The sequence below is a fragment of the Elephas maximus genome, chromosome 9, assembly GCF_024166365.1.
Source record: "Elephas maximus indicus isolate mEleMax1 chromosome 9, mEleMax1 primary haplotype, whole genome shotgun sequence".
NCBI classification, from domain to species: Eukaryota; Metazoa; Chordata; class Mammalia; order Proboscidea; family Elephantidae; genus Elephas; species Elephas maximus.
Window position 1 is genome coordinate 81,254,831 of NC_064827.1, and position 25,875 is coordinate 81,280,705.

At 52.2% G+C, this 25,875-nt stretch overlaps 1 protein-coding gene across 4 annotated transcripts in view; it reads left to right on the forward strand.

Annotated features, from left to right (window-relative positions):
* HMCN2 (hemicentin 2) overlaps positions 1-25,875 on the forward strand; it is a 160,810-nt gene that overhangs the window by 38,895 nt on the left and 96,040 nt on the right. For 3 of the 4 annotated variants that reach the window (XM_049896977.1, XM_049896979.1, XM_049896978.1), the window contains exons 11-22: positions 1,238-1,510; positions 2,675-2,816; positions 3,312-3,439; positions 4,179-4,292; positions 4,580-4,729; positions 13,040-13,222; positions 14,368-14,463; positions 14,761-14,888; positions 17,093-17,237; positions 20,721-20,833; positions 20,949-21,108; positions 22,760-22,925. In XM_049896977.1, coding sequence (XP_049752934.1) covers positions 1,238-1,510; positions 2,675-2,816; positions 3,312-3,439; positions 4,179-4,292; positions 4,580-4,729; positions 13,040-13,222; positions 14,368-14,463; positions 14,761-14,888; positions 17,093-17,237; positions 20,721-20,833; positions 20,949-21,108; positions 22,760-22,925 — 1,798 coding nt within the window. Of the gene's footprint in view, positions 1-1,237; positions 1,511-2,674; positions 2,817-3,311; positions 3,440-4,178; positions 4,293-4,579; positions 4,730-11,638; positions 11,693-13,039; positions 13,223-14,367; positions 14,464-14,760; positions 14,889-17,092; positions 17,238-20,720; positions 20,834-20,948; positions 21,109-22,759; positions 22,926-25,875 lie in introns of those variants that run through there. The other variant, XM_049896980.1, reaches the window with a different exon arrangement.

Sequence of the window (25,875 nt, forward strand, 5' to 3'; positions counted from 1 at the left end):
TGGTTTTATATTATGAACTTTAGCTGTCTTGAAGAGAAGAAAAGGAACCTAATGAACGTGGAAAGATTAGCTACTCCACGTTCTTTAATCTTAAAAAAAAAAAAGACACATGTTCCTTGTAGAAAAGTTGAAAAATATAAGCAAGCAAAAAGAAGATCAAAATAACCTGTAATGCTTCCACTCTAGAGATAACCTCAATAGCATTTTCATTTAGTTCCTTCCAGACCTTTTCTTGTGTATGCATTTTACAAAAAATGGGATAGCATTAGACTGACTCACAACCTGCTTTTTATCACCCAGTAATATAGCATGTCAACAAATTTGCTTCTATGGCATAAATTAATAAAATTTTACTTTTTATAAATTATGAGTACAGAAGAGTAGAGAGAATAGTATAAAGAAATGTATACACACATTGCTTAGATTTAACAATTTTTTTAATATCTTGCCAGGCCAGGGTCATTAGTGGTTCAGTGTAGAATTCTTGCCTTCCATGTGAGAGACCTGTGTTTGATTCCCGGCCAGTGCACCTCAGGCTCAGCCGGCCCCCCCACCCCCTCAGTGGAGGCTTTCGTGTTGTTATGATGCTGGACAGGTTTCAGCAGGGCTTCCAGACTAAGATAGACTAGACGGAAAGGGCTGGTGATTTACTTCTGAGGAGCTGTTTCGGTTCAGCTTTTTTCTGGTGGCTCTGATGCTCATATCCGTGTGTTGGACAGTCTCCAAACTTGTCTCTCTTATGACTTTTTCCTATCAAGAGAGCGGTTTGCTTAGTTCTTCCCTCATCTGGGACAGTGACCATATTTCTGAATTTTGGCTATTATAAATGACCCTGGTGTTTGCACAGAGAATAGCTTTGTACACAGTATGCTTTCACCCTTGCTGTTATTTCCCAGGCTTTATTCCCTAGGGTGGAATTATTGGCTCAGGGGGTGTGAAGGGTGGTGGAGTGCTTGTTAAATACTGCTGCTGGCTTTGGTGTGGAAGGCACACGTGTGCCATGCAGCCCTGGGAGGGTGTGACGGCAGGGGTGGAAGGAGCCCTCCCTCAGGTGGCACTGCCCCTGGGGATGGAGAACAGACTCTGGTTAACTGTGCTGCCGGCCAGCGTGTCCTCAGGGCTGTGGTGTATGATGCGGGCTGACCAGAGCCTCGGGGTCAGAGCTGCAGCTGGGGCAGGCTTCTGGAGTTTGGGCCGTGTCAGTGCCTCAGACCCTCCTGTGCTCTTATCCCTGCAGATCCCCCACCACAGCTGGTCCCTGCCCTCAACGTGACCGTGTCCCCAGGGGAGACTGCCCTCCTGTCCTGCCAGGTCCTGGGTGAGGCCCCCTACAACCTGACTTGGATTCGGGACTGGCGAGTCCTGCCGGCCTCCACGGGGCGAGTCACCCAGCTGGCCAACCTGTCCCTGGAGGTCAGTGGCGTCATCCCTAGTGACAGCGGGCGGTATCAGTGCATCGCCAGCAATGCCAATGGGGTCACAAGGGCGTCCGTCTGGCTCCTGGTGCGAGGTGAGGCCCTTCTTGTCACTGCTATCTCTGCAATTCAGCACGCTACCTAACATTTAGCTCAGAAGGCATCTGTCTGCCCCTCTGCCCCACACATCATCTCTGGCAGGCAACATCAGCCCTTCTGTGTTTTCTGCACCTTTAGGGAAAGAGGAAGCTGTAGCCTCCTGTGACTGCCTGTGCCAAAGCCTAGTGGTCCTCATTGTTGGGAAGTTCACCCTAATATCTAACCTGAGTTTCTACTGCTATAGGCCAGACCAATTTTAGCTTCTTCTGTTCTTTTCTCCTGCTATTGAGTACCTCTGTTGTCCTTCCCCTCATCCCTCTTCTCAAGGCGTAGGACAGGTATCAGGATACTGGAAACTTGTGAAAGTCCAGAGGTCAGATGTGCTTGGCAGGGTTTGGACAGCAGCAACCAGAGGGGTGTGGAAGAAGCAGGGGAAGAACACTGGTCTGGGAGTTATGAGACTTAGGTTGTGGCCTCAGGTCTACCCAGGATTTAGACAGATCCTCCATCTTAGGATGCTTTTTCCCAAGTGTAAAAATAAGGGCGTTGGAACAAATTTTCTCTCCCATGCCAGCTACTCTTGCTTGACAGTGGCTGCCTCGAGTGTGTTGAGAGGGATTCTGAGGCCATAGCCAGGCTCTGCAGGAAGGAGATCTATTAGTTATGTCTGCCGCGGGTGTGGGAGGGGTATGCTTGCCATTTCTAGATGAGATGGCCAAGATGTCTGTTTGAGCCTGACAAGTCTGTTGTACTGTGAGCTTCAGAGAACCAGGACAGAACATAAGTTTGGAGCCAATTCTGGGGTAGGCCTTGTGGTTCACCAAAAGGCCCCTGGGGACCAGAGCCATCCCAGCTCTGGCAGCTGCTTGACATCTCCTTAAGTCTCTCAGAGTAGGACTCCAGGGAGCTTGGAACTCCCAGGCTGAAGGGTGTTGGGAAATCCACTCTCCATGTTACTCAGGGGTGTCTTCTGGGTGGCCTCCTTGTCCACCCATTCCCAGGGAAGTCACTCCCAGGGGTTCAGGTCGTTTGAACCTTTGCTTCTTTTCCCTAGCACATATGTGGCTACGGGGAAGGGGGAGAAGGCTGTGCCCTGGTGCCTGGAATGGCACGGCTGCTCTGAAGGGCTCTTCCCTGTCTGCCCACTCTTTGGGCCCCAGAGGCCCCACAGGTCAGCATCCACACCAAGTCCCAGCGCTTCTCTCAGGGTATGGAGGTGAGGGTCAGCTGCTCAGCCTCTGGGTACCCCACACCCTACATCTCCTGGAGCCGAGAGGGCCATGCCCTGCAACAGGACAGCAGGTGAGGGACCCAGGATGCAGGGCTCTGGGACTGGGAGCAGGTGGACAAGCGTCCCAGGGCACTTGTGCCGTGTGGTCTCTGTGGACCTCAGTCTTCTTGCCTGTAAATGGGGGAATGCATTTGCCCTGCCTTCCCCCGGGATCATTTGAGCCTCAGGAACATCAAGAGGCAGCAGGGTGGGTGCAGCGGTCAGGAGCACGGGCTCTGGAGTCTGACAGACGTGTGCTTGGATCCTGCCTTGACCATGCAGGCTGGTGACCTCGGGCGAGTCCCATCACCTCTCTTAGCCTCGTGAATTAAATGAGACAATGCATGTAAAGTGCCCAGCACATAGCTCGGCACAGAGCAGAATGGCGTTCAGTGGAGAATGTGGTCACTAAGGATGTGGTGAATTAATTTGTTATTAGTGATGGCTGTAGAGCACCCCTTTGACCTAACCAGCCTGACCTAACCAGCCCCTGCTATGGGACATGTTGTTTTACGGCCTGACTCCAGAGTCTTTGTGGATGCCCAGGGAACGCTGATCATTCAAGGAGTAGCCCCAGAGGATGCTGGGAATTACAGCTGCCAGGCTACTAATGAGGTTGGCACAGATGAGAAGACTGTCACCCTGTACTATGCAGGTACTAGGGCCATGAACATCGTGGGAGAGGGCCCCTCCTCCTTTCCTCCCTCCATCCCTCCCTCCCTCCATCCCTCCCTCCCTCTGTCCCTCCTGCCCTCCCACCCACCCACAAATCTTTATTGAGCGTCTACTGTGTGCCAGGCTCTGAGGTACAGCAGTGAACACATGGCCTCCGTCCAAGTGGAACTTATGTTTAACAGGGGAGGCAGGAAAGAAACATGCAAATAGATAACTCAGTTAGATTCTTTCTGATGGTGAAGGTCCTTTCAAGAAAATAGAGTGGTGTGGTGTGCCGGAGTGATGTGAGGGTGGGGCTGAGAGGGAGGTGGCTCTGAGGAGGTGACCCTGGCCAGAGCTGTGGACGGGAACAGCATTCCAGCAGAAGGACAGGCAGGGCACAGGTCCTGCGGTGGGAATGGGCCTGGTGTGCTCAAGGGGCTTCAATGATGCTGGGAGGGGAGCGGGGGGAAGGAGTGGGACCTTACAGGATTTTGGCTTCTATTCCAGGTTCAATGAGGAGCAGTAGGGGGCTTGGGGAGGTTTTGGTCAAGAGAGTGATCGACTTTAATTTAAGGTCCTAGGTGGGTGGGAAGCTTCTAAAAAACTAGCTGTAGCCAGATCTTTCTGGGGTGACTGTCTCTGATGTGTGGAGGTGGGGAAGAGGCAGGGCCCTGGAGTGCCACCTCTGTCCCCTCAGGTCTGATGCCCGATCCCACATATTCCCCTCCTCCGCACAGAACCGCCGTCAGTCTCTGCCGTCAGTGCTGTGGTGCTTGCTGCCGTTGGAAAGGAGGCCTTGCTGGTGTGTAAGGCGTCCGGGGCCCCCCCGCCCCGGGTCGTCTGGTATCGAGGTACGCTGGGTGGGGAGGGGAGCCTGAGGAATTGTACACTGAGCCTCTGGAAAGTCAGCTTCCCAGAAAGGTCATTGGGGAACAGTAGGAGTGGGGTGTCTGGAAGGGTTGGCCGGTTCCAGCAGCCCCTACCCTCACCCCCAGCCCAGTCTCAACACAACTATACAGGGTCCTAGTGTCATGAAGTCACAGGAGCCCCTGGGGTCAGTAGGGCTCGAGCAACCTGACACCCTGGCCTCCTGTGGTGATCTCCTACTTGTCCCAGTGCTTTCTTGTCTTTGTTCCAGGGGGTCTTGAAATGATTCTGGCCCCAGAGGGCTTCAGCTCTGGGACCCTGCGGATCCAGGCAGCTCAGGAGAGGGATGCTGGCGTCTATACCTGTCGAGCCATCAATGAGATGGGCGACGCCTCTGCAGAAATTCGGCTGGAGGTTGGACGTGAGTGTACACCTTGTCCCCACCTTGCCCGTCCTTGCACCCCTTCCAGCCCTGGGCCCAGCCCTGAGAAGGAAAAAGAGAATTCCCCAGAGTAGACTGCCAACATGGAATTGCATCATGTGAACCCAGAGCATGTGGGTACACGGGTTGAATAGAAAGACAACAGCGTATGAGTTATCTCTTGCTGTGTAACAAATTGACCTAAAACTCTGTGGCTTAAATAACACATATGTATTTCTCATAGTTTCTGTGGGCCAGAAATCAGGGCGTGGCTTACTGGATAGCTCTGGCTCAGGGTCTCTCATGAGATTGCCATCAATACGTTGGCGAGGGCTGCAGTCACCTGAAGGCTTGACTTGGGCTGGAGGGTGCACCCCCAGCTGACTCATACGGTTGTAGGCAGGAGGCTTCAGTCCCTTGCCACGTGGGTCTCTCGGTAAGGCTGCTCACGACATGGCTTCCCCCAGAGCAAGTGCTGAGAGAGACAGAGACAGACAGAGAGGGAACCTGAGATGGAAGCCACAGTCTTTTATAGCCAGCCACAGTCTTGGAAGCGACATACCACTACTTCTACCTTATTCTGTTGGTCACGCAGACCAACCCTGGTACAATGTGAGAGGGGCCATCCGAGGGTGTGAATACCAGGAGGTGGGGATCTTTGGGGTCGACTTAGAAGCTGCCTACCACAGAGACAGTTTGGTCAAGCTTGGGCATTGCAATCCTGAAACATGCATGCCAGTCTTGGCTCCATCACTTACCATCTACCTGCTTTGGTCAAGTTGTTGGCCTCAGTTTCCCCATCTGTAAAATGGGGCTGACCATATGTCCTCCCTCACTGGGTTGCTTTGAGAGTTAAATGAGTTGGGCCTATAATGCTAAGCTCAGGGCCTGGCCCATAGTGAGGACTTAATGAACGAAGGGATTATCGTCCCCTTTTTGCAGATGCGGAGCTTGGATTTTTCTGTGACTGGTACATGGCCTTGTCTGTGGTTCCTGTGATGCCTAAGTGCCAGGCCTGGATTCCAGGCACTGGGGATTGCTCGGAAGCCGTGGGCACAGCTCCTTGGCATGCTGAGCCAGGACGGATTGGGCTCTGAGGGTTTGCTGTGGCCACAGCGGGAGAGACAGGTGCTGGGAGTTGGGGAAGCACAGAGAACTGAGAATGTGCTTATCCAGGCCAGGTGGCCGGGCACTGGTCTCCCAAGCACTCAGCCGGGGCTTTGAGTCAGCCCAATTAGAAGGGTCTGGCCCCCGGCAGAAAGAGTGCCACCTCAGGGTTGGGGTCCTCCCAGGCTTGGAGTGCCCTTTGCCTTCATTCCTTTATTCATTCCATCACTCGCTTCTCCAATATGTGGCCTTTAGGGTGCCTGTGTGCCAGGCCCTGTGTTGGTGATACAGTGGCCGACGAGTCACGCTTCTGCCTGTGTGCGGCTCATGGAGTTGAGGAAAGAGAAGCGTAAACAGGCAATTAGAATCCAGTGTGCCAAGTGTTTGGAAATGGCATCCTCAGGGGTCCATGGGAACCCAGAGAAGGGGGCTAACCCTACAGTGGGGACCAGAAAGGCTTCTTGGAGGTAGTGATGTCTAAGCTGAGGCCAGAGGAATCAGACAGGTGAAGAGCTGGGGGACAGTGTTCCAGGCAAAAAGAACAACATGTGGGAATCTCCCAGTGGCACAGGAAGTGAGGCAGTGAGTGAGATACAGAGTGGGCAGGGAGAGGCGAGGCCCTGCCTGCTATGGATCACCCTGAGCCTCAAGAGCTGGGCGTAGGAGTTTGGGCTTTGTCCTTCGAGTGGTGTTGGGAGGTTTTAAGGAAGGATGTGCTCAGACTTTCCCTTATAAAGAGCGCACTGCGTGGCTGGACTCTTGGGTGGGGCAGGCTGGGTGTGGGAAGCTGTGGGTTGGGAGCCTGATAGTAACAATAATACAAATATTAGCTAACACTTCTATGCTATTTGCCGTGTGCCAGCTCTAAGCACATTTCATGTACTAGCTTATTTAATCTTCTCAACAACGCCTTATCATTTTTTATAGATGGGGAAAACGAGACACAGAGCAGTTAGGTGACTTACCCAAAGTCACACAGGTGGCAAGCGGCAGAGCTGGAATCTGAACCCCAGATTCTGTGCCATTAATCTCTGTATACTGTGGCTTCCAGGGCTGGAGCTCGACAACCTTGAGAAGAGGTCACTTCTCCTCTCTGAGCCTCAGGCTCCTCATCTGTAAAATGGTCTTAGAGATGTTGTGGGAGTGAGAGATAAGAAATGCCTGGGCCACAGTGTGCTCTGGCAAATGCTGCTGTCACTCTTATTGGATGAGCAGAGAAGTGAGGGCACCCCGGGGGCAGTGGGGCTGTACTTGACATTGCTGTGGGCAGGTATCTTTGGTTCCCAGACTGATGCATCTGCCTGGTCCTGTTCTTTTACCTCTGCCTTTAGCCTTGGGGTCGTTTCCCCATGTCAGAGGAAGTAGGTGGCTGGCACCTCAAAGCAGAGCTTCTGAGCCATGGGGCCACTGGCAGCCTCTGGCCTTAGGTCAGGGAAGGGCTGGAGAATGGCCCAGCACCTGTGGGGCTGGGGCGAGCCAGCTTGGCGATGGTGGTGGGAAATTGAATTTCCTGCCCATCTGGGTGGCAGCTGTGGTCCAGCCTTCCTGGCCAGGCTGGGCCTTCCGGGACAGGGAATGGGTGGGAGCCAGGCCTACTTCCTGCTGTTGAGTTGGGAACTGGCTTCCTGGAGGAATTTGGGGCCCAGGAAGGAGGGCAGCCTCCTTCTGCACCAACACTGAATGCCTGTGCTCACGGGCCAGCCTGCAAAGAACTTTTATAGCATCTTCTGGGCCTGGCTTTTGGCACTTCAGGGTCCTAGGTCAGTGTCTGGGTCCTGCTGCTCGTTTGGCCAAGTTACTGCTCTGAGCCTCACTTTTCCCGTCTGTGAAATGGGGATTATAATAGAGCCTTGCTCAGAGGGTTCTTGAGAGATTTAATGAGATAATTTGCTTAGCTCAGGGTTTGCATGAAATAAGATACTTAAGCACCCTTCCCCTAACCCCTGCCTTCTGTGCTATGGCTTGGGCTGGGCTGACAAGGGCTTGGTGAGGGGGTGACTAGCCCATGGCTGGTGACCAGGGCTGTGTTGCTGGCACCTGCTCCTCAAGTTAGTACCCTTTCTATTGCTTGAAAAAACTGCCCCGAGCTAAGATGTCTGTGCTCTCTCTCTATCTTTTCATTTCAGTCTCTGCTTCTTATTCCCTTACCCCAGAAGCCTCTGGTTGCTGGATGAATGAGCAGGGAAGCAAGGTGCATGCTTTTGAGTGTGCTAAAGACCCCGTGGCCAGCCTGAGGGAGGGCAAGAAGCAGGGCCAGGCTCTGTGATAGGTGTGGCCAGCAATGGGGCCTCCCCAGCAGATGCAGCCGGTGGCTGGGAGCCTGCGATACATTTTAGGGGCCCATGGAAATGTTCGAATTTTAACTTCTTTTAAAATCAGAAGAAAAAAATGAATATAATAATAATGATGAGTAGATAAAAATGAATTTGCTTGGGTTGTATTTGTCTTTATACCATTGCAGTCATAAAGTATCACTTTTATTATTTTGTAACAGAGGAAGGAGCCCGTGACAGTCATCCTGTGGCCCTGGCCAGTGTGGCTGTGACTCCAGGACCAATTGCAGGAACTTTCAATGGGGGAAGGATTCTGCAAGCCCTCAGGGGAGGGTCTGTGGGGGCCATCTCCCCCCACCCACCCCCCTAGGCTAGGCCCTGCCCTGGCTCAGTCACAGACACATCAATGACTCTGAAGGCGTCCCCTAAATGCAGGTGGGCCTGAGGCTGGCCTCTCCCCCAGCCCACTTTGTCCACCTGCACACTTTCAGGGCTCCTCAGGCTCAGGACGGCTCTCCCTCCCTCCTCTCACCCTCCTGGAGAGCTGGCTGCACTACCAGCAGCCCTGCCTTGTGGGCTCTGAGCTAGGGAATGGGAGGATGGCAGAGGAAACTGGGGGCTGCAGGGCCTGTGGTCTCGGGCAGCAGAAGGAAGGAACCTTGGGATTTTAAGATATTAGAAATTTAAGGTATTTTAAGGGTAAAAACCAAGTTACCTCTTTGCAGAAGGGGAAATTGAGCCCCAGAGTGGTGAGGGGATTCATCCACAGTTGCCCTGTGGGGCAGAGGCAATGTGGGGGCCTGACCACGCCTTGGGCCTTCAGGCTGGTGGCCCAAGCTCTAGGGGCTGAGTAGGAGGTAAGGAAGGCGTCACCTCTGTCATTGTCAGTTTACCTTGGGTGTTAAGAGTCCACAGGGGCATTTCCCCCTGGGAAACCCCCAAGAGAGGAGTGTGGCTGGGACCTGCAAGGTCCAGTTACTGGCATCCTCAGCTCCTCGGAAGAGCGCCTCCCTGCAATTAGTAGCCTCACTGCAAGCAGGAAGAAAAGAAAGTAAGCTTTTAAACTGCTTCAGCTACCATACTCCCCTGGGGTGTGCATCCTTCCCTCCTTCATTCTATCCATATTTCCAGAGCACCCACTGTGTGCCAGGTGCTGTGCTGGGCACTGGGGGGACAGCCTTGGACAGGTGGGCAGTCCTGCCCCATGAAGCCCCTGTCTGATTTACTTGATCTGGGTCTCTGTCTCCCTGGGGCTGTGAGCACCAGGAGGGCAGGACTGTGGCTGGCAAAACCCTCCTGTGTCCCCAGGGCTGGGTTGTAGCAGGGCTTTCAATACATATTTGCCAGTATAAGCAAACCTAATGGATGGAGGGCAGGGTGGAGGGTGAGGCTGGTGGCACAGCTGGACTGCAGGACATCATGAGCCTTTCTAAGGCACCCAGACTTGGTCCTGAGCGTCTCGGGAGCCACAGACGCATCTTCAGCAGGGGAACCAGAGTTGGACTGGTGCATGGAAAGGCCACTCCTGCTCCCACAGTGAATGTGGGTCGGTGTCGGTGTGGGAGGCAGGGAGACCAGCCTGGAGAAGCCATGATGGCTGGGTGGGTGCTGGGAGTCTGAAGTCAATGGGGAGTGATGGCATGAGGAAGAGGCAAGATGGCAGGGATGGTAAGAGGTAGGACCCTGCACCGCTGGGAGGTGATAGGGAGGGCAGTGCCAGGGGTCCTGGCTCACCCTGTGGGCAGTGGTGAGTGGGGGTGGGATGTGGGAGCAGCAGCGGTTTGGGGGCCATGAAGGGCTCGGCTTTGGATTTGTTGTGAGTGAGGGGCCTAGGGGACACCCAGGGGGAGGCTGAATGAGGGCAATTGGACACAGGGTTTGGAGCTCAGCACAAGACCTGGGTTGGAGAAAGTTTTGGGTGTGGGTGTCTCCTTGAGTGTGGCCAAGATTCCGGGGTGTGTGGGCAGGGAAGGGGGAAGGGCAGAGGCAGCCCTGAGCAGCCCAACAGCGGGACAAGGGCATCCCCTAAGGTAGCCAGACCCTCCTGTCCCAGCCCTCCCCCACTCCAAGTGGCTGGCATTCTTCAAGGGGCCCTTCTTTCCTACTGGGTATTCCAGGTTCCCCACACAGAGCCCCTTCCCCACAAACTGGCAGCTGTGGCCATCTGCTGCAGTCTATTCCAGCCTCGCTGAGGCACCATCCAGCTGCCTCTGGGCCAGGGCAGAAGGCTCATGCCTGGGGAAATGAGATGGCAGTGGGGACAGCTCGCCGGTCCCTCCCTGAGTTACTGCAGAGGGTTACCTGGGGTCTATGTGAGGAGGGGGCTCGGAGCCTGGGAGGAGAGGTGGCTGAGCCTTGTGAATGAGGCTACAGGAGGAGCACTGGGCTGGGAGTCCACCTCTCCCAGCCCTGCTCTGCTGATGTGCTGCAGGACTTGGGACCAGCTCTCTTCTCTGGGCCTCAGTCTCTCATCTGTACAGTGAGAGGGCAGATGAACAGAGAACCTTCTAGGTCTGGCATGCAAGGGTTCTGGGTGCCACCTTGTTTGGGGGCTCCAAGTGAAGGGGGGCACAGACTACACAGAGAAGCCTATGTTGCGATTTTCCAAGCAGGGCAGCTGAGCTCAGGACGTGGGCTGCTTTGGGGTTCACCCAGACAAGAGGATAGAGGAGGTTGGTGTGGCTGTCCCCAGCTCTTGGAGGAGGCAGGACACTTGGTGGTTGAGAGCTGGATTTAAGCATCAGCCAGACCTGGCTCTGATCCCAGCTCTACCATTGACTTCAAGCTGTGACCTTGGGCAGATTCCTTAAGCTTTCTGCTCCTCACTTTCCTCATCTGTGAAATGGGGATTGTGATAATATCTGCCTCAGGAGTTTACTGAAACAGTGAATGAAACCATGTTTCTGAAAGCACTTATCACAGTGCCTGTGACTTAGTAGGCATTCCAAATGCTATCCTTTATGCCTGTCATTTGCTTCCCATTATAAATGACCTGTCCCTTCTCAGGTGGGAGGCTCAGGACCAGGCACTAGGAGGGGTGTGGGAAAGAGAGTGGGCTTCAAAGGATCCCAGAGTCAGAGACAAAGTTGGGTGGGGAGGGGGGACAAGAAGCAGTCTGAGGGTGGCTGGAGGAGGGGAGGAGCTGGGCAGAGCTGGGCAAGGCAGGCTGTCCTGGATCCTGGCCCTGGGGTTCAGCCTCAGCCCTGCCCAAGGTGGAGGAGGGGAAAGCCATACCTCCTGGGGCCATGGTTCAGCAGGACCAGTGACCTCGTCTGGCTCAAGCCTGGAGCTAATGCTTTCTGGGATTCTGAGTCAAGGCGGCTGCCAGATCCCATGAGAAGGGAAGAAGTGCTTGGGTGGTGTCCGAGGTTAGGTCCAAGGCTGTCTTCCTCCTTGCAGTAATTTTCCAAGTTGTGTTTATATCACCCTGGAACTTCCCTAATCCCTGAAGCCAGGGGGAATTTTGATGTCATGATTTGGATGGGCCAGGGAGATTTCTGGAAAGGGATGGAAAGAACAAAGGGATGGAGTTTTTCCATGTCGCTGGACTCAAAGTGTTAAATACAGGACGGGGACCTCTCTGGTGAGTGGGTCTGGGGAGAGCGACCTGACCTGTGGACAATGCCAGGAAGTGGGGCCTGGGCCTATCTGGGGCTGGACCTACCTACTGCTGGCCTGAAGAAGGACAGATAGGATCAGGAATTTCTTCCCCCTGACCCTGCCGCCCCCGCCCCGCCCCATGTAAAAGTAACACAACACTTAGAAAATAGGTTTGGAAGAAACGCCACACATTAACAGTGATTCCTTTCGGGGAAGGGTGTAAGATTTGGAATGGGTGGGGCAAGAATTAGGGAACATTCCACCCCTTTTGTATTGTTTGAATTTTTTATATCTCAGGTGAGTGGGATTGTCCTTGTTTGGGCCTATTGTCATGATGTAATTATTAAATACACCCCCTTTTTACTCTTGGGGAGTCCCTGGGTGGTGCAAACAGTTAAAATGCTTGTTGGCTGCTAACAGAAAGGTTGAAGGTTTGAGTCCACCCAGGGTGCCTCGGAAGAAATGCCTCACCTACTTCCGAAAAATCAGCCATTGAAAACCCTGTGGAGCACAGTTCTACTCTGACACGCACGGGGTTGGTGTGGGTTGGAGTTGACTCCACGGCGACTGGTTTTGGTTTGCTTTTTCACTCTTGAGCATCTCTGTTTGGACCATAAGTTATAAGGTCACGCTATTTATAATAAGCACGTTTTAATTTTGTAATAGAATCTTACATGCTCGTTACACTAAGTTCAGCACACACAGAAAGGTGTAGACAAGATTACAGATGACCTGTAATTCCCTCTTGAAGTTGGCCCTTTGCAGTGCTTCAAGTAGAAAGGGCCGTGGACGTGGTTGCCTGAGCCCAGCCAGCCCTCCCTGGCCTTGTTCTCCATTTGCAGAGGAAGCCCCCTATGGCCAGGGAGATGGAGGTGACAGGGTGGGCAGGGGAGGAGAGTCTGAGAGACGGTGGGTCTCACCTCCAGCCCCCATGTGGGTCCCTTCCTGGCCAACCACGGTCAGGATCAAACTTGGCAACATGCATGTGCCTGTGGCTGGGGGTATCGTGCAGCGCCTCAGAGATGGGCTTCTGGGGAAGCGTTTTAGCCAGGAGTGGGAATGTTGTTCCCCCGCACAGTTAGGGCAAACGGGGCCCCTGTGACCTCACACAGGGGTGCACAGGCTGGTGGTGGCCACCATTTCACGAAGCTTAGATTGGACCTGGAGCCTTGGACAGGAGTCAGCCCCACGGGCTCACAAGGGCAAGGCTGGACGAGGGGAACCTCCCAGTGATGGAAGGGAAGCAAAGGGGAGACAGGCGTCTGGAACAGTCCCTGGTGGCTGGGTGAGGCCAGCTGCCAGACACGGCTGACCGGTCACTTCTCTGCAGATGCGCCCCGGCTGATGGAGCCGCCGCGGGATGTCACTATGGAGCTGGGGCGGAGCGCCCTCCTGGTGTGCCGGGCCACAGGCCGCCCACCCCCAACAATCACCTGGCGCCGCCGAGATGGCCAGCCGCTAGGGCGGGGCAGCAGGACAGGGCAGCCGGATCCAGGAGTGCTATTCTTTGAAAGTAAGAGATTGGGGCTGTGGTTGGGGAAATGCCACTGTTTCTGACGCCCTAAACCCCCAGGCCAGGCCAGGAGCAGGACTCTGACCTCCAGCACTGACCATAGTCAGGCTGACATGTGGCCATGTATTGGCTGGGTAAGCCTGGCCAAGCTGTTCCTCCACTCTGAACCTAGTAATAATTGTGGTAATGACACTACCTACCACCTGGGGTTAACAACAGTACCACATTCTAGGGTTGCTGTGTGGGTTACATGAGGTAATACACAGTAAGCACTTAGCACAGTTCCTGACATATAAAATAAAAATCAAACCAGTTACCATCAAGTCAATTCCAACTCACAGAGACCCTATAGGACAGAGAAGAACTGCCCCACAGGGTTTCCAAGGAGAGCCTGGTGGAGTCAAACTGCCAACCTTTTAGTTAGCAGCCATAGCTCTTAACCACTACACCACCAGTGTTTCCAAATAAACAACCACGAAGGGACTTGAAGCCTCAGTCTTCTGATCTGGTATCAGACGCCTTACCCATGAGGCCACGTGGCCACTCCTGACACATAAGCGCTATGTAAGTGTTCGCCATTACAACTACCACTACTGCTACTGCTGCTACTATTTCTACTACCACTGCTCCCACTAGTACTTCCACCACCGCTACTGCTACTTCTACTATTTCTACTTCTACTGCTGCTAATTCAGCTACCACTGCTACATCTACTGCTGATAATTCTACCGCCACTGCTTTTTCTATTGGTTCTTCTGCTACCGCTGCTATTTCATGCTACTGTAGTAGTGTGCTGGGTGCTTTATTTGCATCGTTTCATTGACCGCTCCCAATTACAGTAATTATTCCCATTCCACAGATGAGCAAACTGAGCCCTTATCATCCTTCCAAGGCCCAATTATGTCCCCTGATCCCTCTTCTCTCTGCCATCCCAGCCCTCTCACCTGTACTTTGTAGGGCCAGGCTGTGTGGCCTGCCAGCCAGCCTCAGGGGTGGCCTCTGCCCCAGGACACAGCCCCAAGGGGCTCTCATAGGCCTCTGGGGGTACAGAGGGATTTCCCCACAGCCTGGGGAGTTGGAGATTGATGGGGGCTAGAGCCAGGGCATGTGCTGGTGGTCAGGTTTGCCTGTTTTCTGTCTTTCAGGTGTGGCATCTGAAGACGAGGCTCCGTACGTCTGTGAAGCTCGCAATATCTTCGGGAAGGTGCAGGTGGAGGCCCGGCTCATTGTCACCGGACATGGTTCGCTGGTGTTCGGGAGAGGGAAGGTGGGGGAGGAGCAGCCAGGTCACAGGCATTCCCGGGGAGGCCTTCTATGACTACCCCTGTCCTATGGGACAGATGTGTCCATGTCAAGTTCTCCAAGAGGCACATCTCTATCCCCACTTCCTGGGCAGTGTCTGGGGGCCCTTTGACCCTTTAGGATCCCCAATCCTGATGTGCCCACTTGGGAAGGGGAGGGTGGGAAGCAGGGCCTCTGTGTTCTGACGACACCACACAGGGAGTCCAGCATGGCTGACACCACCTCTCTCCCCACAGTTGCCCCGCAGATCGCCAGCAGTGCCTCCATGGTCCGGGTCCTGGAGGGGCAGCCCGTGTCCCTGCCCTGCATCATCCTGGCGGGGAGGCCCCTTCCGGAGAGGCGCTGGGTGAAGGCCGGCCGGCCTGTGAGTGCTGGGCCTCTCAGGGTGCAGTGGGCGATGGTCCTCAGGATGTGGAGGGGGCTGCTCACTTTCACACCTCAGCCTTCGCTGTGCTGGTCCTCCTTTTTGGAATGTCCTCGTCCTCCCTCTCTTTCCTGCCCCTTTCCAGAACCTTCTGTGATAATGCACTGATAGCACCTGTCGCCCTCTAAAGCCCTGCTGATGGATGGATGGTGGCTGTGGCCGCCATGGGGCTCAGCAGGAGCACCTTGGTCATTATCAGTGTGCGGGCTGGGGGCCAGGGAAGTGGCAGGTTAGTCTCCATCCAAACGCAATGCATTCATCACCCCTGTTCTCATTGTTCCAGGGTAGAGATGTGACATTGGCTAGTTTAATATTTGCCCTGAATACCTAGCACATTGACATGCTTGGGTATAGTTTACCTACTGAATGAATGAATCAAATTCATTCATATCGATTTGATTTTCTTTATTTTCTTCTGTTTCTGCTCTCCTATTCACTCTTTGCCTTTCCCTTTTCCTTCAATTTTCTGCCCTGTCCTCAGACATGCCAGGAGTCCCTGTACCCTTGAGTCTATAAAGAGGTGTCCTTATCTCTGTTTTAACTGAAGGGGCCCCAGACAAGCAGAACATAGACACCAGGCCTTGCCTTCCCCTCTCAGGCTAGTACCAGAGCTTCCTGACAGGGCTCCAGCCAGGACCACCCACTGCCTACCAAAGTCAGTACCAGCCCCTTAGCCTATGTGCCCAGCCCCACCTGTTGCCATTTTAACTATTTCCCTGTATCTGTTTCATGTTCCTGCCAGGCCTTACAACTTACTGCTCCCCAAATGAACCTTCTGCTTTCCTGCAGCGGTGCTTTAGCACGTGCCATTCCTGCCACCAGGAACACCTTTCCTTGTCATTTCCACCTGCCTATCCTTCTCCTGTCCTTTAACAACAGCAGTTATAGAAGTAGAGCGGCTGGGTGTTGAGTACACAGAGGCCAGTGCTGGGCATGCCCCCATGGGTGTTTTCTCTTTCAATCCTCACACCTAACCTGGAAGGAGGGGTCTGTTGTTTCCCTCATTTTACAGGTGAGGAAACTGAGCCTTATTTAGCAAGATTAAATCACGTGTTCAAGATCACAGAGCTAGTCAGTGGCCAAGCTAGGACTGGCACCCAGGTCTGCTGACTCCACAGCCCATGCTTTAAAACCTGAGGCAGGAGTTAGCAAACTACAGCCCGCGGGCCGCGGTCTGCTTTAATAATCCACGTTTTATTGGAACCCAGCTGTATCCACTTGCTTATGTTTCATATACAGCTGCTTTTATGCTACAACAGCAGAGTTGAGTGTGCCAGAGATCATATGACCTAAAATACCTACTCTCTTTGGCCTTTAGAGATTACATGCCATCCCTCCATAAGGCCTTTGTTGGTTTCCCTAGCTCGAGGGATCTCTCTCTATACATCCCTATGGTTTAGAATTAATTACCTGTTTTTTTTTCCCTCTGAAAAAAATTTTTTTTTTAATTTTGACAGAAGATGCAGCCAGGGCTCACAGGACAGGGATGAGGGCCACCAAAAGCAGGCTCAGCCCTGGTGGGAAGGCTTTATGGGTTTCTTCTCCAGAATGGACTGCCTGGAAATCCTTATAGGGTTTGTCCTAGGCCCTGTCTGGACCAACACTCACCCACCTCACCCTAGTCCTGAGGTGGACAGACTGGGGAGCCACGAGGAGCTGCTTTCTCTGCCTCTGTCTCTGGGATCATAGCTCAAGTGGTGCCACCTTGCTCTGCTCTGTTCCCTTCTTCTCTGCCTGAAGGCGGGTTGTCCTTCTTCTCTGTGGCCTCAGAGCCCTGGGCTTCAGCCCCAACTAGTAAAGACTCTGGCCTCAAGCCCACTTCCCAGGAGACACTTCAGGTGGTCCTGCTGGTTCAGATGTCCAGTCGACCCTGGTGCAGCCAGCCATGGGAGAGGTGGGGTCGGGTGGGCAGGGCCCAGACCCACAGCCCTGCAGGGTCTGTGGGGGGTGGACGAGTCTCAGAGTAGGGGTGGGGGCTGGGCAGTCATGACACCACCCATATCACATCCCTCAGCCCCTCAACCCTGGCTTCTTGATCCCTCCTGTTCCCTGCTGGGCTGGTGGACAGTGTGGTTTCTTGAGAGTCCTCTCGTAGCTGGCTCTGAGGGGCCCATGGCCCAAGGTGTGTTTCCCACCCTCACCAGCTCCCGCCTGGCAGCCGACACGCTATCCGAGCGGACGGCAGCCTCCACCTTGACCAGGCACTGCAGGAGGACTCGGGGAGGTACAGCTGTGTGGTCACTAACACCGCTGGCTCTCAGCAGCGGAATGTGGAGCTAATGGTCCAGGGTGAGTCCCAGCCCCAGGGCGGTGGCAGTGGGTGGGAGTAGGTTGGGGTGGGGGAAGGTGCATGGGGGAACTTGGCCTTGAGACACTTTATATAAAAAAAATCACACAAATAATACATATTCACTGTAGGAAAATTAGGGATTTGACAGGTAAAAAAACCCAAAAACAAACCTGTAATACCACTTTTCTAATACCACTAGCTAAGAATAACCGGATTTTACATTTTAATGTGTATCTTTTTGTACTGTATACACACGTGAACATGTACACATACTATATATAAATGCCATGCTATGTATATCTGTGTGCCAGTGTGTTTAAAGGTCCCTGGGTGGCATAAATGGTTTATGTTCAACTACTAACCTAAAAGGTTGGCTGTTGGAACCCACCCAGAAAACCCTGGCCATCTGCTTCCATAAAGATTATAGCCAAGAAAACCTTATGGAGCAGTTCTACAGCGTAACACATGAGATCACCATGAGTCAGAATCAACTTGATGGCAATGGGTATACGTACAGGTATTCCCTGATTTACGATGTATTCATGTTATGACAAACCACACTTACGACCGTTCTTTATTTTTGTACATCTTATTGTTAGTAATGGAAACCCTGGTGGCGTAGTGGTTAAGTGCTATGGCTGCTAACCAAAGGGTCAGCAGTTCGAATCTGCCAGGTGCTCCTTGGAAACTCTATGGGGCGGTTCTACTCTGTGCTATAGGGTTTCTATGAGTCGGAATTGACTCGACAGCACTGGGTTTGGTTTTTTGGGGGGTTTTTTGTTAGTAATATGTACTACATTGAATGTTGCCATGTGTAATTTTCTTCTGTTGTCATTCTCAGATGTAATGTTTCCAACCCCTAAAGATAAATGAAGATTGGATTTATAAAGATACTGATAATAAAAGGCAACAATAATGAAAAAAATTGTTAAATGAGGTATTTGACTTGTATCAGAACCAACTTATAATGGTGTAGACAGAATAGAACCCTGTCGTAAATTATAAATTTCTATGTATTATATATAGAAATTATATATATTCTTATATATATATCTGCATATTTATATCTATAAATTCTTCATATACCAAAAAATCAAACCTGTTGCCATTGAGTTGATTCCGACTCATGATACGAATAAATATTTTGAAACCAAACTGGGCTGCATTGTATTACTGTCCTGCAGCCTAAGTTTAACAATGTATCCTGACTGTTTTCTCTGTTACTAAGCATCGAAAGCACAGGTTTCATGGCTGCCACGCTCCGTTTGAAAGTGCCATGATGCCCTCTGCCTGCTGTCTTGGATGTGCCATGATGCCCTCTGCCCGCTGTCGAGTTTTTCACTAGTGAGAGTGAACATTCATGTACTAGAGCTCTGCCCACACGACCAGTTCTTTCCTTAGCATCACTTAATTATTGTGGATTGATTTTGAGTCACGGAAAATGCACTTTTAGTGTATTTGGCCCAGTTGTCCTCCCACTCCCAGCGTCTGAGGGTTCCTGCTTTCCTGCCCTCGCCCAACCTGGTCTTACTGTTCTTTTTAATGTAAGGTGAGAATTTTAAAACTAAGTTTGGTGATATTTTGTAATTTACCAAGCACGTTAATATTCCCCCCTCCCCGCAATCCCCCATTTGTTTCATAAAACTCCTGAGAGGTAAGCAGGAAGAACACCCTTCCCAGTTTTAGAGAGAAAGAACCAGAGTTCAGAGAGGGGCTGAGCCTGGAACCAGGTGTCTTCTCTCCCTCAGTCCCAGTAAATAATCACAGTGGAAGGCTGAGCACTTTCCACATGCCAGCCCTCTCCTGGGGTCTGTATTTGTTTTCACTTAAATTTTAATGGACTTTTCTTTTTTAGAGAAGTTTTAGGTTTACAGAAAAACTGTACAGAGAGTACAGAGGGTTCCCATATGCCCTCTCTCCCCCTGCACACATCTTCTCCTCTGGTTAACAACATCTTGCATCCGTGTGGTCCATCATCTGTCATAACTGATAAACTAAAGTCCACAGTTTACACTAGGATTTACTCTTTGTGTTGTACAGTTTTATGAGTTTTGACAAATGCATAATGTCATGTATCCACCATTACAGTAGCATACGGAATAGTTTCACTGCCCTAAACTGATTTCTTTTCGTCACTGGATAATAAAACACCATCGTATGGGGCTTTCACAACTACCCTAAGAAGCCTGGAGCCCTGGTGGCTCTGCTGCTCACCAAAAGGTTGGCCCTTCAAATCCATCAGCTGCTCCTCAGAAACCTATGAGGCAGTTCTTCTCTGTCCTGTAGGGTTTCCATGAGTCAGAGTTGACGTGACAGCAATGGGTTTTTTTCCTAAGAGGCAGGCTTTTTAAAGACTCCACATTTTGAAGTTAAGGCAGCTGAGAGGTGAGGTAACTCACCAAGACCACACACCAGCAAACAGCACGCCTGGGATAGACCTGGACTACCTCCTGCACAATGTCACACCCCTGACTTCCCACCCTGCATGGCACAGCCCATCTGCAGGGCTGGCTTGAACCAGCACGGTCCCTCTTGGCTCAATTCATTTCTATCCAAAGAATATTTATTGACTTGTTGGCCACGGTCCCTGGATGGCACAAATGGTTTGCATTCAACTGCTAACCTAAAGGTTGGCAGTTCAAACCCACCCAGCAGTACGGTGGAAGAACGGCTTGGTGATCTGCTTCCATAAAAAATTACAGCCCCCACCCCCTGAAAAAAACCTATGGGGCAGTTCTACTCTGTAACAGATGGGGTTGCTATGAGTCAGAATCGACTTGATGGCAATGGGTTTGATTTTTCTTGGTTTTGGCTTTGGCCATCTAGGAGACTCCAGAAGACATTTCTGTCCTTAATGGAGCTTCAAGTGGTACAGTTGGAGGCCATGGCTTCTGGCTCCCCTCCTGACTTTTCCACGCCCAATTTCCCCTTCCCTCGCTTTTCTAGAGACCACCGTTTTCACGGCTGCAGATCTGGGTGGTGCCCAGCATGGGTTTGACACCTTTTTTGAGTTCTCTGTGTTCCGTGAACACTCTTTTCTGCCATTTCTCATCTGTCTATCCCTGCGGGAGTGGGCAGAGAACTGGAGTTAATTTCTCCTTTTTTACTGATCAGGGAATATGGGTATAAGAGATTAAGTGGTTTATCCAAAGTCCCAGAGCAAAGAAATGAGCACAGCTGGTTCCTGACTGCAGGCAGCCCTCTCATTTGGGGCAATGAATTCGATCATGGTCAGGCACTGGTGGAGCCCTGGTGGCACAGTGGTTAAGAGCTCAGCTGCTAACCAAAAAAGGTTGGCAGTTTGAATCCACCAGCCACTCCTTGGAAACCCTGTGGGGCAGCTCTACTGTGTTATATAGGGTCACTTTTTTATGAATTGGAATCAACTTGACGGGCAACAGGTTTGGTTTGGTTCAGGCACTGGTAGCTGTAGATGCAATGTCATTTTTATTCTCCTATTGAAATTGGTTTACTTTTAAAAGTGCCACCTAGAATCCAGCCCACTGCCACCCACCATGTCACCAGTGAAGGCATCTCAGCCTCTCTTCCCTGCTTGGCCTCAGGAGTTCCCACACCAACCATTATGTGGACCAAGGTAAGTAGAGCCCAACACCAGATAGGTGAGCCCCAGTACATCATGGGAGGGGGACTGATGCAAGTTGCTGTGGGGTGTGAGGGCTCTGCTGATGTCACCTGTGGCTCTGCCCTAGGAAACCAACGCCCTGACTTCCAGGGGTCCCCGCTACAATGTGAGTAAGGATGGCACTCTGGTCATTGCCCAGCCGTTCGCCCAGGATGCAGGGACCTATGTGTGCACGGCCACCAATGCTGTGGGCTTCTCTAGCCAGGAGATTCGACTCTCTGTGAACAGTGAGTGATGATGGCCCCAGTCCTGGGAGAGGGGCAGGGGATGGACAGCCTGACTGTACCTGCATCTTCCTTGCAGTGACCCCTGGCCAATCCTGTATCTAAATTGTTTTCTTCTGAAAGTACATAAACCAAAGTTCTCCTCTCTTGGAGCACTGTCCCAAGTGGTGTGGGTAGACTTTAAGAGCAGTTCCAACCAGCCCCTTGTAACAAGCCTGGGAAAGACCACAAGGCCTTGCACTAGACCTCACCAACATCCCCTCTCTCCCAGTTAGTCCCCTCTCTAGCCTCTTTCCCTGCTCTCTGTGCCCCAGACCCTCTGGCCTCCTTTCATTTTCTTAAATGCTCCTTCCTGCCTCAGGGCCTTCGCACATTCACTTCCCTCTGTATGAAATGCCTTCCTCCCCTCCCCTCACCTCTTGTCCCAGCTGACTCCTCCAGCCATCAGATCTTAGCTCTCGCCTATCTTGCTGCCTGGATCAAGTCATCTTGCTGTAAACGTTCTGGAAGTTCCCTTTCATAGCAGTCAACACAATTGTGATTAAACAGTACTTGCATATTGAGCTGACTGGTGCCACTATTCCCCATGCATCTTAAGAACCATGAGGATAGGGACTAGGCCTGTCTCCTTTGCTGGTGTGTCCCCAGCATCCATGACAAGGCTGGGCACTCAGTAGCTGTGTCAGTGTTGAGTGAACAAATACACAAGCCAATCTTTTCCATCCTACTCTCTTGGAGCCCTGGAGGTGCAGTCGTTAAAAGTTTGGCTGCTAACCAAAAGGTCAGCAGTTCAAATTCACAAACCACTCCTTGGAAACCCTATGGGGCAACTTTACTCTGTCCTATAGGGTTGCTGAGTCGGAATAGACTCAACAGCAATGGGGCTTTTCTTTTTTTTCTCTTAGAGCCAATATTTTTATCTTGCAACCTTTTTTTTTTTTAAGGGAGAGTTTCTTTCTGAATGAATGACTCCTGGTGTGATTGTGTGGGGGACAGATGAAGGCTAGATGGGCTGATGTCCCCACCTGGCTGGCTTGTTTAATTACTGTTGTCAGACATGTCTCTGGTGCCTTCACTGTATGAGCACAAGCTAGACATTGGGGGTGGGGGCATAAGGAAGGAGGAGTACGATGTAACCTCTGCCATCAACAGCAATTTTCAGCTTAACAGGAGACGGAGGTGATGTGCACAGGTAATTATAAATCCCCTGCTGGGCTTTGAGAGAACCAGAGAGAGAGTTTGGTGGATGTCTGGGGAATAAATGAGATGATCAAGCAGGAGAAGGGAGAGAGGAGGATGGAATTTGCCAGAATGTCCCTGGGGAAGGGACACCAGGATGAAGAGAAGCCAGAGGAGGTATAGGCACTGCAGCAGGAGAGACCATGTTCGGGTCATCAGGGAAAGAAGTTTCTGAGGGAGAGTGGTTGTGGGGGGCGGGTGGAGGGAGAGGATTGAGCGAGAACTTTTGGATCTGAGCCCCACTGGTAGCCTGTATCCTCCCTGTTATAACAGAGCCACACCCACCTTCTGGGCCTCCTGGGGGTCACAGCACCACCTCTGCTTCCTTGGGGAGCTGCTCTGGTCTCCTCTGCACCCCTCCCCCATCCTATTCATCCCTGTGCCGCTCATAGCTCCTGCTTGCTTTCACCCACAGCCAAGCCCAAGATTCATGTGAATGGCTCACAGGATGCAGACGGGTCCCTGAGTGTCACGGCTAAGGCCGGTGAAGAGGTGACCCTGGAATGTGAGGCCCAGGGTTCCCCATCCCCACTGGTCACCTGGATGAAGGATTCCCGCCCGATGCCGCTTGTCCGGGACAGGTAACCAGTCGAGCAGCCTCGGGTGGAGGAAGGGGTAGAGCTTGGGGGTTGAGGGATAACTGGCCTCAAGGCAACCAATGACCAAGCAAGTGTGTTGTTGGACTGTGTGGACCCCCTAGGGGGTGTTCATTCGCTTCCGAACACAGGCGTGTTCCGCAGGGGATCCATAGACTTGAAGCTTCTCAGTGGACCTCTAAGGGTGCATGGACATCCAGGGCGAGAGCCCCTTCTGAGTACCCCACGCACTGCTGCTGGGTCAGTTAATCCTCTCAGCAGTCCCTGTGATCTGGACTAAGCTGGGGCGATTGAGGCTCAGAGAGGTGGGGCAAGTGGCTCATGGCTCTGCAGCAAGAGAAGAGAAAGCCAGGGTTGGGACGGCGTCCTGACTGTTACACAGGCTGCCAGCGCGCCTACTGCCGCAGACCCAGGTGTTTGGCAGCCGGGTGTTTGGACTCAGAGTTTTTATCCCTCACCCCTCCAGGCCCTTGGCAGGCCCCACCTTGGGATACTGGGGGTGGGCAGTGAGCTAGGAGGCTAGCTGGTGAGCTAGGAAGCTGGCTGGTGAGCTAGGAAGCTGTCTTTGGGCATTCTTCAAAGCCAAGCCTTACCCCCCAGGGAGGAGTGTGTGGGATGGTGGTTCTGGCCTATGGGACAGGAATCCTTGACCTTGAGAAGGGACTGCAGCTCTGGCCAGTGACATCAGCTCTGGCAAGGTCTTTGAGAAGTTCCAGATTGAGCAGGTGTCCAAGCAGCCCCCTCTCCCTGACGACACCCACACATGTGTCTCTGTGTCTCAGAATGTCTGTTTGGTAGGCCGTTCCAAGCCTTAGCCAATACCTGTGCACCCCAAGCATGGCTGGGGACCTCTGCCAGCTGAGGGAGAGAGCTGCGAGGGCTCCGGGCTAAGTCTGCCATGTCTCTCCACCCCTTCCCCCAGGTGTGGATGAAGCTCTGTGTCATGGGGAAGGTGTGTAGGGGACTTTTCACTCTTAGCTGGGTCCAGAGGAGTCTGCATCTCTCCCCAGAAGGCGTGGTCCTGAGCGCCTAGGCTGGGTGGCGTGGGCCACATGCTTGTTTATTTATGGCCTGTTACTGAAATGGGGAGCCACATTCCTATTTGTCCACCCCTCCTTGTTGTGATGCGTTAATAGGTCAACCGGGAGCGATAAATTTGCAAGAAGTGCTTTTGCAATCCCAGAATTTTGTTCCGTTCTTTCTCCTTTGCCCTCTCCACTTCTCGCTGGCTTGCATTTTTCCCTTGAGATTTATGAGATTCTGGGAGTTTATCTAAATGAGGAAGGAAAATATGCCTTGGGCAGAGGGGTGGGGGAGGGGCAGTAGGTTAAAAGCTCAGACGGGGAGTTCATCAGACCCGACTGTGAACCCACACTGCTTCCTTCCTGGTTTCGGGTGAGCTCCGGTGGCTACTAGTCCTCTGGGCCTGTTTTTCCATCTATAAAGTGGACATTATTTAAATACCACTCTTGTGGTATACAGAGGTGACTGGCGTTTTTCACAGGCCATGGAAAACAAAAGCACATGGTTGTAGGGGAACTGGGATCCCCAGCTTCTACCTCCCAGGCCTGGGCCTTAATGCTTACACAGATGTGTACACATAGACACCCACATAGGCACGAACATATGCAGACATGCACAAGACGTGAGCACACACAGGCGCAAGGATACAGGCAAGCACACAGACACAGCACACATACATACAAACATGCACACAGACACAAATATCCACAGATATGCACAAAGACACACACACACACACACACACACACACACACACACACACACACGCTTCCCGGCCCAGGTCAGGCAGGCAACTGTTTTCTCAGGAGATTCTGGAGAATATTTTAAACTCATAGGTATGCTAGATCCCCAGAGTCAGAAAATTCTATTAAAAGAAAACATATCAGGGGCTCAAGTAGCCATTGAATTCTAAACGACCCACCTGTGTCCACAGTCCCTTCTGCTTCGTTGATGAACATGTAGATGCTTTTTAGAACCTAACTTTGTGTGCCTTGTATTCTGGCCTTATTATTGATTTCCCCCCTTTATCCCTTTTCTTCATTCATCCTGGCCCTTGTCACTTGCTTTCCATTTGAAAGGGCAAAAGGACATTCCAGGGCGTTCAGCTCCCACCATTGCTAAGCTGTCCCTCTGTTCGGGGCATGTGATTAATTGCCAGTTTTAGACAGCACTAGATGGGGCTGCTGGAACGTCTTTGCACAAATGCTCCTCTTTATCTTCTGGGTTATTTCCTTGGGGTACAGTCCCGAAAGCAACGGCTAAGTCCAAGTGTGGGAATGATCATCGGATGCTTATTTTCCTGAGGGGCTGTTGTGTTTGAAAAGAGTGTCTGGGTTGTGGACTCACAATTGAAGCCTACAGCATTTATTGAGCAGTATCATGTGCCCAGGACTGTGCTGAAATAGCACCTGGGAGAGAACTCATTGGACACGTGAATTAAGGTGGAAAGAGGCCTGGGTTCTGATCCCAGCTTTGCCCCAATTCACTATGTGAACTTGACCAAGACCTCCCCCACTCTGGACCTCAGTCTTCCTGTCTGAGAAATGAAAGGGTTGGACGGGCAGTGGTCTAGCAGCTCTGGTCCCATGATTCAGCCTGGGGATGCTGGGGCGAGGCGGTGTTTCTAGGCAACAGTGTTTGTTTGGGATTCTGATGTGTGGCTGGGACAGCTGTGAGCACTCCTGGCTCCGGCTCTGGCTCCCGGGGGCAGCCGGCCAGGGTCCCAAACGGGGCCAAGTTCAACTGCAATCGGGGGAGGCAAGGGGAGCAGTGGTGGAGAGGGGGCGGTGAGAGGATGGCGCTGCTTCTGTCTTGCTGCTCCTAGTTTTCTTATTTTTATCCTCCCATCACCCTTCTCCCCTTCCCCACTCCAGAAGATGCTATAGGGTAGTCAACTCATCCACCGCCTCCT